General features: G+C 52.3%; 2 protein-coding genes across 5 annotated transcripts in view; one reads left to right on the forward strand and one right to left on the reverse strand.

The window, feature by feature from the left end:
* Positions 1 to 1,194: 1,194 nt before the first annotated feature.
* Positions 1,195 to 11,137, reverse strand: part of Gtpbp2 (GTP binding protein 2) — an 11,544-nt gene continuing 1,601 nt past the window's right edge. For 2 of the 4 annotated variants that reach the window (XM_013516823.1, XM_005389784.2), the window contains exons 2-12: positions 9,100 to 9,126; positions 8,776 to 8,960; positions 8,253 to 8,361; positions 7,907 to 8,104; positions 7,488 to 7,662; positions 7,154 to 7,373; positions 6,713 to 6,848; positions 6,575 to 6,633; positions 5,848 to 6,019; positions 5,262 to 5,426; positions 3,808 to 5,035 (exon numbers count right to left, since the gene is read on the reverse strand). In XM_013516823.1, the coding sequence (XP_013372277.1) occupies positions 4,859 to 5,035; positions 5,262 to 5,426; positions 5,848 to 6,019; positions 6,575 to 6,633; positions 6,713 to 6,848; positions 7,154 to 7,373; positions 7,488 to 7,662; positions 7,907 to 8,104; positions 8,253 to 8,361; positions 8,776 to 8,960; positions 9,100 to 9,126 (1,623 nt within the window). In that variant the 3' untranslated portion in view covers positions 3,808 to 4,858. Of the gene's footprint in view, positions 1,751 to 3,807; positions 5,036 to 5,261; positions 5,427 to 5,847; positions 6,020 to 6,574; positions 6,634 to 6,712; positions 6,849 to 7,153; positions 7,374 to 7,487; positions 7,663 to 7,906; positions 8,105 to 8,252; positions 8,362 to 8,775; positions 8,961 to 9,099; positions 9,127 to 10,940; positions 11,132 to 11,137 lie in introns of those variants that run through there. The other 2 variants (XM_013516822.1, XM_005389782.1) reach the window with 2 other exon arrangements.
* Positions 10,697 to 11,137, forward strand: part of Mad2l1bp (MAD2L1 binding protein) — a 9,728-nt gene continuing 9,287 nt past the window's right edge. The window contains exon 1 of the mRNA XM_005389781.2: positions 10,697 to 10,715. The gene's annotated coding sequence lies outside the window, so the exon portion shown is untranslated. The remainder of the gene's footprint in view (positions 10,716 to 11,137) is intronic.

Raw genomic sequence — 11,137 nt, forward strand, 5'->3', positions numbered from 1 at the left:
AAAAAAAATTCATCACTGGGCCATAGAGACCTATAATTTGTATGGAGTCCCTAAAATTGGAGCCTTTGGTCTTTACTTAGAGAAATCCACTCAGCTAGGTATGGTGGTGCACTCCAGTGTTGTGGGAGCCTGACCCACAACCCCAGTCGTTTGTGAACTGAGTTGAGACTTTCAAACGGTGATCTGTTGCTCTCTGTGCTTCTTCTCTCTTATACAGGTCCCCTCCCCTCACGATGCTCTTTCTCTGCGCTACAAAGTTCTCTGTCTCTGCCCCTGCATCTTGCACAGATATCACTGCCTTCCTGAGCAGTGACTCAGGTTCTCTGCCAAAGGTGCCAGTGACCAGTTCAGACGCTAAGACCCAGGGAAGTGAGTCAGTGGTGACACCCATCAAGAAAGCAACGACCTCTCTGGAATCATTCTTCCAAAAAGCTGCAGAGAAGCAGAAAGCCAAGGAAGCTTCATGTTCATCTCTTACTACTGTTACCCAGACCTCCATGAGCAAGTCACCACTGAAGCCCCCATTACTTTTCCAGACCAGTCAGACATTGGGCACAGAGCCCTTCTTTAAGCAGAAAAGTCTGCTTCTAAAGCAGAAACAGCTCAATAATTCTTCAGTGTCTTTTCCTCCGCAAAACTCACAGGCCAACTCTAAAGGGTCACCCAGCTGTTTTCCAACAGAGCATTCAGAGGGTGCCCCTGTTTGTGACAGAGCATTGAAGTTAGACTCTTCTAAGGCAGTCTCTGCAGAGGAGGATCTGATGCAGAAGAGCCCAGCCGTGCCTGCCTTTTCAGCTCTTGCATCTCTGGAGGTGGCTCCAAAGGCAGTATCTACCTCCGGTCTTTTAACTGCTGAGGACCAGCTGCCCTGTGACAAGTGCAGCTCCCTGGTTCCAGTGTGGGAGATGCCAGAACACATGGACTACCATTTTGCATTGGAATTGCAGAAATCCTTTCTGCAGCCACAGTCTTCAACCCCCAGGGCTGTTCCAGCCGTGTCTTCTCCAGGGAAAAGAAATCCCAAGAGCCCCTTGGCCTCTAGTAATAAACGCCCCCGGCCTGAGGGCATGCAGACATTGGAATCATTTTTCAAACCATTAACACATTAATGCTGCCCTCAGGCTTGCTGTAGGGTTTTAATATTTTGTCTGTAACCTGGGAGATGGAAATACAGTCATTATTCAGTGATATATATAACAATGAAATTTTTAATGCTTAAAAAAGTCCAGGAATTGCTGATGGAATTGTAAAAATCCATCATTTGAGTTTTAACCTTTAGAGTTTAGGGAGGCAGTGTCCACCAAAAGTTACTTGGGCCTGGAGCCCAAAAGACCTGGTTCCAAGTCTCGCTTTGCCTCTTCCCAGGATGGCATGGTCACTTTCTTCACTTCCTCCTCCGTGGACAGATCATCACCTTATGGATCATTGAAAATTTAAAAGGACGTATTTAAAATGCTTCCTTTAAAGATGGCAAGAGAAGGAAAGACTAAAAGATGGTTAAAAATTTCCTCCTAGCTCTGGTGACATGGGCAGTTCAGATGATACTTTGACGAGAATTCTGTATTTTCTGCCCCTGCGTGTTCTATTGTAGAATGAGACCACTTCATGCTCAGAACCAGAGCAGCACCAGCCTTGGCAGGGGACTTGCTGGGAAGAACCAGAATCTGCATGTTTACAGGACTCCCCAGTGTGTCTTCGACTTGTAGAAACCCCATCTCTGAGGCCAGGTTTGTAGAGGATATGACATTTCCTGAAATCCAAAGCACAAATTTTAGAGTAAGTGCTTGGGACTTTGGGGTCCCTGGCATGTTCTTCTCTTCTATACTAAAGTATGAATGCAGACCTTAGGGTTTCAAATTCATATGGTAACTTTTTGCACTTGTCCACATCTGTAGTACTGTTTTGGTTTTTGTGGTGCTAAGGGCTTGAACCCAGGGCTTTGTTCATGTTGTGCTAGTACTCTACTGATCTGTAGCCCTAGCACTGGTGCTGTTTTGGGTTTTTTGCTCTTGATTTTGGGGTACTAGAGATTGAACCCAGGGCCTTCACAATGAACTTCATCTCTAGCCCTTTCATTTTATTTTAATTTTTTGAGACAAGGTCTCAATAAGTTGCCTAGGTTGAGCTGGACCTTAAAATCTTCCTGTCTTAGCCTCCCAGAATGTTGGATTATACTCGAGTGGTACTGTGCCCAGTTCAAGTAACTACCTTAATCTATCCATAACTCTGTGAAAATAATCTATCAATAATCAAGTAACTGTACTTTCAGTGTGTGAGAAGTTAGCTCCTTGGGCTTCTTTGATAACAGGAGCTTTGAATTATACTTGGAATTAACTGAAGAAGTAATTGAGGTGTGGGTACAAAACATGAGTAGGAACAGTGGTGTACATGTATCTCTTCCTGTACACATACACAAAACAGTTTTTTAGCAAATTTATAAATTGGAGTACTGTATTTGAAGAAGGAAAAGGGTCAAAAGGCATTGGACTTGGAAGGAAATTATTTTTTCCTTTGAAAATATTTCCCACTGGGGCTGGGGATTTAGCTCAGCAGCAAAAGCGCCTGCCTGGCAAGCGCAAGGTCGTGAGTTCGGTTCCCGGTACCGGAGAAAAAAACAAAACAAAAAAATATATATATTTCCCACTTTCATGGCACTTAAAGATGGTAATCACTGTATACATGGGCTTTTCCATTAGATTTGTAGTTTCTTAAAGGGAGGTTCATGGTGCCTTGCACCTACGAGGTTGTTGGTATGAATGTATAGAGACAAAATTCAGATGAATTTTGAATGTATAGGGACAAAACTTAGATCTGATGACCAATAAAAATGTACAGACTCCTTGTAGGACTGCCTTAAATACTGTCCTTCCTGTAAATGTCCCACTAATGTAGCAAAGTGGCTCAGTAATTTCCTAGAGGCGTCTCATTTCAGTACTGAGACGGGATTTTTCCAACACTGGCTTTCATAGTTGGGGGAAAAATGCATAAACCAAAAGCTGTGGGTGAAGCGTTCTTCTCTTAGCTCTTCTGCAGATCCAGTTGAGTGCTTCCTGACAGGTGAGTTGACTGGCATAAGGGCGTTCTACACACAGTAATGTGGTCAGAAGTGAGGTTCACTGGACTTGGAGAGGCTCAAGCTGGTAGAGCATGTGGGTAGGAGGGCTGGGAGGGGTGGTATGAGCAGCACATCTTGTTTTCCTGGGAAGCCAGCCCTCCCCAGCACACTAGCAGAGTGTGTCCAGGGACAGGCACACAAAGGTCAGTGCTTGGTGACAGCCGTAGCACCTTCTTACTTCCTCCTTCACTGCCATTTACCAGCAACTGCAGAGAAGGAAGTGTTCTTTGCTTCTTATACAGGGTAGAGTTCTTTAGCCACAGACTTCTTAGTAGCAAGCCACAGCATGGGTATTTTTTAAAGCAGCTGGTGCTCAGTGGTGGGTAGGATTGCGCTACAGAATGCCATGCAGGACCACGGGCCACGTTTATCATGTTACTTCTTTTCCCAAAGTCGGAACTCAAAATAGCGGTTTTCTGTAACTGACAAGTGGCCAATTCAAAATCAGGGCAGCTGCTTATCTGAGATGAAAAGGCCTGCTTCACTTTCTGCTCTGCTCAGAGAACTACGCATGACAAGCTGGAGTATATGGTTAGCACCTGAACACTGCTCCTGTGGTGGGGGACAGAAGACTGGTGAGCAGGGTAATGGATGGGTGCCCAGGGCTCGGCAATAGGTCTCACCCGTGTCCCATCCCTGGGAGGACTCCAGCTCTGGAAGTGAGCCTGGGTCTTAAGCATAAGCACAGTATACTCAATAAAACATTTTTATTCTGTACAATATATATGTGTATTTAAATATATATATACATATATATATATATTTGCAGAGAAACCTCAATCAACAAATCCCTGAGTCCATGGGAACCCAGGATGCTAACACAGGGAAAGGAGGAATCCGTACCTACAGACTAGGAAATAGGGCAAAATCTTTCCCTTTCCTCCTGGTTCCCTGCAACAGAGGGAAGGGGACAGGCACTACAAATTACTAAAATGAGGTTTATGTTGGAGAGGAAGTGGGGTAAGGATGGAAGGATGTGGAAATGTGGGTCAGACCCCCCAGTCACCAGTTTGGGAAGGTAAAAACACTACTTGATGAGGGCTGACAGACAACTGCAGAGGGAAGGACAAGACTGAGTGACATGCAGCTGGCCTTCGGTATGCCAGGCCTCAGCCTGGCAGCCCCACACCTGGGCCAGCAAGACAAGTAGCACCTGTGGGGCCTGTGACAGGAGGAGCTGGGGACATGGCCCTTAAGTGAGAAAGGACAGGAGATAAAGCTGAGGAACAGGCCCTGGGTCTCAGCACAGCGTAGGCGGGAGCACTGCCATTCCCTGTGCCACTTTCAATGGAGCAGTGTCTTTTGTTCACAGCCAGGGAGAAATGGGCAGCTTACGTGGCCTTGAGAAGAGGTATAGAAAAAGGAGCGCTTTCAAGGGTCACCCTGGCTGTGACAATTCCTGAAGTGCAGGGATCACATCAGTAAATCACACCCAGTCCTGACAGTAGGGCCAAGGTGGCTGTAGTGAGCTCCTCTGGTAGGCAGGCCACAGTATTGCCAGAGCTGAGCCAACCAGGTGGGCAGACAGCAGCTGGGTACTACCCTCAATTCTGTCTTCTCCTGCAGGACTGCTCCTCCCTGCCACATCAAGCTTGACACCTCTCCAGAAAGGTGACAGGACGCAGGTTCCAGGGAGCACCCCTCTCTCCCTAGCCTATTAACACACACAGCCGCCATCAGGGGGCAGCATGGCCGGAAGTCATTATATTGTAGGGAGCACAACAGCTACCCTGCCTGGAGGACTCAGAAGCCCATGTTGGCCTGAGCTTCTCCTGCTGAAATGGCTTGCACATCGGTGACATGGCCGATGCCTTTGGTGACACCCTCCCGGAACAGCAGCTTGGCGCCCACCTTCAGGTACTCGGGGTGTTTCAGGAATCGGAAACGAACCACTGCCTTCTCGCCAGTCCGCAGCTTGTCCTGCAGTAGAGAAGTAGTCACTGCCTAGCAGTGCTTCCCACACCCTTCCTACCACCCTGGCTCCCCACCTCTGTGTAGACTACTGTCCCCTACCCCAAGCAGAACTTCTCTTCCCTCCATGGGAACAGGGAACTCTGTGCCAAGTCTGAACTAGGGCCTCCACTTTTCTTGAGGCAGAATTCTGACTTTTCGCTGGAGAAATGAGGCATGGGTGGGTCCCGCTCACCTTGGCATGAATCTTTTCCACCACGGCTGTCTGACGTACGTTGCCCACGTGTACTGTCACCTGGAATCCTCGTCGGAAGGTGGTGGCATGGAATAGTAGGACTATCTCTGCCTCGAACACTGAGCAGATGGTGGGGTTCATCTCGGGGCTCACCATCACCATGCCCTAGGGAGGCATGGTCCCCAGGCCCAGGAAGGGAAGACCTGGTGTCAGACACTCTTTCCCAGTCTCCACATACCCTTTCAGCTCCTAAATTCTTCTCCTTCATGACTCACAATCTGGAGACCTTGGAAGACAACACTCCAGAATCTTCTAGGAGGGTACCCTCACCTACCTCCCATGCGCTCTGCCCACCAAAGCCTTGTGGTTTCAGGGTCCTAGGCATTTGGCTTGCACCACAATGATTCACACAGCCATCTGGGCTTCATGAGGGTTCTAAGTGTTTTTCTCACATGAGTTTGTGTAACCAGACCTACAGCTTCTGGGGTCAGGGCCTGAGTTCCTCTGAGTAGCTCTTAGCACTTCCCACAGGTTGCCCTTCTCAGTAGCCAGCTCCCAGCATTTCCCTGCCCTCTGGTCCCCTCACCTTGCGAAGGAGGGCACGGTCAAAGTCCCCAAGGGCCAGCGTCGCGGCCTGTCCGGCCCGCAGCACACGGCAGGCAGAGCGGTTGCGCTGGATGCTGCACACCCTCAGCTCTAGGAAGCAGCCGTCATCGGTGGGGCCCACCACCAGCTGGTCACCCTCGCGGCAGATCCCGCTGCAGCCCAGACGGCGGAGCACAGGGTCAGCCTGGGTCCACTGCCTGCTTTGCTAGGGTCACCCCAAGCACACTTCCCCTTCCAGCGATGAGTTCCTCAAGCAGAGGACAGGAGCCCTAATTCGGACTTAGATGTGGGGTGGCTGCCTGGCCAGGCCTAGCATTCACTTTGAAGGGTGACACCCGAAGAGGCTGCAATGACAGCACCAGTGTGGCACCCCTAGGCCTGGTAACACCCAACACCTGGTCCCTGAGGGAGCAAGTGGTCCCCTTGGGTTTGGAAGAGTCCTTTTCTCAGTCGCCCACGTGAGACTAGGTCAACGGAATGCCTTCTAGGTTTCTTCCTGTGGCCCTCGACCCACACTTCTCTCTCAGGGGCCTGGAGAGTCCCTGGAGGCAGTGACTAGCTTGCAGCTCTTTCGTAGTGAAAGCCTAATCTGCAAGCAAGGATTCCTAAGGTGGGCTGTTTAGTTCCAGGGGCTCCTTTTTGGGGCCAGAATGTCTTTGTACAGGGATACCTGAGGGCTGAGCAGATAGCAAAACAAACCACTTCACCTGGAAAGTGTCCCTCCAACGACAGTTCCAACTTCTGGTACTGTGTAGATTTCATCCACCTGAAACCCAGAAAACTGTCACTGTTCTGCCCAGGAGGGCTGGCAGGTCCAGCAGCTCCCCTCATCCCCAGCCTTCTACCTGGAATTCTGTCAACTGCTGCATGAGCTCTTCTTGCTCTTTGCTATTGGTGAGTGGGGGCAGGATGTTCAAGAAGACTTTGAGGAGGTCCAGGCTTTCCCCAGACACGCTGGACAGTGTGAAGATGGGGGTAACACTGCACAGGGAGGCACAGAAGGGGCTGCTGAGAGAAGGCTGGCAGGAAATAGAGACCAGTGCCCACACAGGGAGATCTTTTCTTAGGAAAGCCAAGGGAAATAGCACACATTTCCAAGGTCCCCAGCATCAGGAAAGCTCCAGGTAGGCTTGGGACAGGGCCAAGCCCTTCACAAGAACTGTAGTCCCAAGCTGGAAAGGTCACAGAACTGGGCAACAGCTGGGCTGGCCCTGGGGAGTCCCCATGCTCCCAGGCCCCAGGCAGCCTCCCCTGTGGATCAGAGCTTCCAGGTAAGACACACTTACTTGGGGGACTGAGCAAACTGCTGGGCGGCAGTGACAGCATCATCTTCAGAGGTGACCAGCATGGGGACTTTGTGGCAGCCAGGCTGCTTGAGGACCCGCTCCAGCTGGCGTACTGTCCTCTCTACCGTGGTCTTGGCACACAGGTCCACCTTGCTGACCACGATGAAGAAGGGCACCTTCAGGGCCAGTGCCAGCCCCAGATGCTCCCGCGTGGTGCCAGCTGCTCAGAGAGGGCGTGCAGTAAGAGAGGGGGAGGAGGGGCGTGTCAGTATGGCTTCCAGGGCAAGGACAGTCGGTACCTGCCTTCAGCCCTGTCCCCACTGACACTTCATACCAATGCCAGTGTTGGCACTGACGAGGAGCAGGGCACAGTCAGGGCAGTACGAGGTGAGGCCGAAGATGGTGGTGTGCAGGTATTTGTGGTGGCCGGCCAGGTCGATGAAGGTGATCATCTTGGAGCTGCTCTCACAGATCTCCTCTGCTGTCCGTGAGTCACTGTAATTCACCACCTGGCCCAGGGCCCAGGGTCTCAGTGCCCTGCGAGACCCCAACCTTTTGTGTGTCAGAACCTAAACCAGTCCCTGGGGGCCCTGCCTCTTAGCCTCAAGCCCCACTTTCCTATTGAGCTCAGCTGGCTCCATTCAATTTGCGTTCTAAGCGGGAAAGAGCTTGCTCTTGTCCCCGGGGCTTTGTCTACACTCCATCCCAGCCTCATCAGAGTCTGCCCCACTGGGTCCCGCTGATCCCATGCACCTCTCCTTTGCTGTTAAAACCCAGGATCTCGAAGCTGATGCTGGAGGTTCGGCCAGACTGAATCTCATGCAGATGGCGGAAAAGGTTGAGCCGGGCACGGCCCCGCCCGTTGTCCAGCTCGCCCTGGGTCAAGACTCCCAGTAGGGTCGACTTCCCTGAGTCCACGTTCCCCAGGACGGCCACTCGGAGGTCTAGGAACTGTGGATGGATGACAGTGGTAAGCTCTCTGGGCTCCATTCTCAGAGAAGGGTGGGAGCAAGAGACAATGTGGATACCACAGGACCCCAACCAGGGAAGAGCCTGCCGCCAGGGGCAACTTTAGCGGGCAGGGAGGGCACGCACTCACCTGCTGGTTGTCAGGGACCTTCCGCACCAGCACCTCAGTGATCTTCCGGGGTGTGTCACTATCGTAGTCTACTTCTCGCTCCCGGAGGACAGTGATGTCCGCACCGACCCTGTCACAGGTGCCACAGTTTACGTGGATTCCCCCCATTCCAGCCTGGCCCCCGGACTTTCCTGTATCTCCCCTCCACCACCCTCCCTCCAATCCATCCCCCGCTCACAGCTCCTCAAAGGCATAGTAACAAGCAAGCAAATGTGTCTTTAAAGGGGCTGGGGATTTAGCTCAGCAGCACAGCGCCTGCCTGGCAAGCACGAGGTCATGAGTTCAATTCCCGGTACCAGGAAAAAAAAGAGCAAGTGTGTCTTTAATCAAGGGGCTAAAAAGCCCAGGTCCAGGGAGGAGCATGGAGCTGGACTTGGGCCCCGCATCAAGAGGCAGAGCAACAGGAAATCCCCATTCAGCCCATGGGCCCTGGGTGGTAGGAGCACATGGATCCCCTGGGTTGGGTAGGAAACGGGGAGCATACTTCTCTGCCATCCGATGCAGGGTCTTGAGGGAGGCCCTCATCTCCTCCTCAGCCAGCCCCACCAGCAGCCCATTGTCCTCCACCCCGATCTGGTAGACAGCCTCCCCACGTCCCTCCTGGAGCCGCCACTTCATCTGTGTCACCAGGTGCTCAAAGCGGTACTGGGATGGGTTCACCAGCTTCAGCTTTGGGCAGGCAGGGAATCAAGAAAGGGAAAGTCAGAGGTGTTCTAAACGTACATGATCCCCACCTGTCCTGCCCCAAGGAGCAGGGCTCTGTCCCCTAAATAGTGAGTCCACTGTTCCTCCCCAGCCTAAGACTCACTTTATATTCGATGTTCCCATCTTCTGCCTGAAAAGAAACAAGGTACAGTTATCATAGCATCAAACCAGTGCCCACTTCCCCGAAGGTCCCATTGGGCCCAGGCAGAGACAGTAGAGCCTGGGGCACCAGCTTAGGCCAGTGCCTGGGAGGTCAGAGCAGACATATCCTTACTAGGCCTCGAGATGGCCTCTCTGAAGGAGATGCATAACAGTATGCAGTGAGTTCCCCACTTAAGCCAGGAAAGGACCCCCCTCATTCTATAGCCACAAGACTACCCCTTCCTTCTCCCCAGGACCTAAAGCTGCTCTTCCGGGATGTCTATATCTCATCAGTGCCAGGCTATTGAGGTCTTTTTTGCTACTGATCTGGGAAACACCATTTCCTTCCTGCCCACTCTTTGCAGCTGATGTCATGAAGTGTAAAGAGGCTGCAAGAGATTCGGGGCCAGAGCCAAGGGTGAGCTCAGTACTGGTCACTTTAAGCTCAAGGCAAGGGAGTCCCAGGTGAGAAAGGAGCAGAACTCCAAAGTTGGAGCCAATAAGCAGAGCACAGTGGTGCACACCTGTGATCCTACCACTCAGGAGACTGAGGAAAGACAGGATTGCTGTGAGTTCAAGACCAGTCTGGGCTACAGAGTGAGACCCTGCCCCTCAAAAAAACCCCAAATAATACAAAACAAAGCTGGGGCTGATGTGAACAAAAGAAACTTAGAAAATGGAATGAAGGGGACAGATTCCATAAACCAGACTTTTACTGCCTGTCCCCTAATCCTGAATGCCCCCTCGCCAACAATCTACTCTCCCTCCCCTGGTTGTAGCACAGCAGAGCATCCTTTGGCCTGAGCTTTCCCCTCAAGGGTGCAAAAGGTTATAGGGTTTGCCTGTTCTGCCATCTACATTTCTGTTCCCCTCCTGTCTGGCTATTTTTTGTTTCCTCTCCCCCTCCTGCGTTCATTCTGTTCCTTCTGGCCCTAATAGGTGGTCTGCATCCCTCACCTCCACCATATGGGGTATACTGGAGATCCTCCTCCAACAAAGATGTTTTTGAATGAAACATCATTTCTTCAGGGGGTGGAGGATCAGGAAGTTTGGCCTCAGAAATGTGTCTAAGAATGACAGACTCAACTAATGGTTGTCCAAGCTTGACCCCAGGGCAGCAGCACTGTCACCACATGCAGATGCTCAAGCCCTGCCTAATAGAAATTCTAGGAGAGGGGCCTGCAATTCGAGCGACTGCTGCACCCTAAAGTTTGATAACCACTGGGTTAGGCGCTTCCCCTGGGTCCTATCTCCAGAGGGAGGAACAAAGTAGCAGTTCCTTTGCTCTTTGCTTTAAGGACAGACGGAGCAGCAGGCTGTTCTCTGTCCCCTCCCCTCCCGGAAAGGCAAAGGGCAGAGGTACAGCCTGTTCTCTGGTTTTATGTGGACGGTGTATGAGGGGCAGGGAGAGAACGTGCAGCTCTCTCCCCGGTACTCCTCCCTCCCTAGGAACAAGTTTGGAGAAAGTCGTGGTTCCCCTGTCGGCCTCCCCGGGCGAAGCACAAGTTAGGGGGTCCCCCATTCCACTCGCTCTTCCCGAGGGGGTGGAACCCGTATTCCCACAGCTAGGCGATCGCGGTAAGAAGGGGATCGCGCTCCTTCCCCTTGATCCTGGTACCCATGCGAGGTCGAGTCCCTGCGCCTGCTCCCCGGTGCCCAGGACCGGAAGGAGGGTCCTTCCCAACCCCTATTCCCGAGGTCTCCAACCCGAAATGGGGATTCGCGCTCTCCGTCCTGACTCCCCAGGGTCCGGGGTCGGGAAGATGCAGATCCCTCTCCTTCTGCCGCTTTTCAAGGGCTCACCTCTGGGGGGAGGTACGGGGGGTTGTTGGCTTTGCCGCCTCGATTCCTTCCGTTCTTCTTCTTCCCCTTCGGGCCCCCGCAGCCGCTACTGCCGCCGGCCCCCCGCGCCTTGAGGGTTCCGCCCACGGCCGGGCCCCCTCCGGGCCGGCAGCAGCCGCCGAACAGCTCCGACACCCGCGAGTCCATCCGCCGCGGCC

Source organism: Chinchilla lanigera, unplaced genomic scaffold (genome assembly GCF_000276665.1).
Source record: "Chinchilla lanigera isolate Chin_1 unplaced genomic scaffold, ChiLan1.0 scaffold00036, whole genome shotgun sequence".
Classification (NCBI taxonomy): Eukaryota; Metazoa; Chordata; class Mammalia; order Rodentia; family Chinchillidae; genus Chinchilla; species Chinchilla lanigera.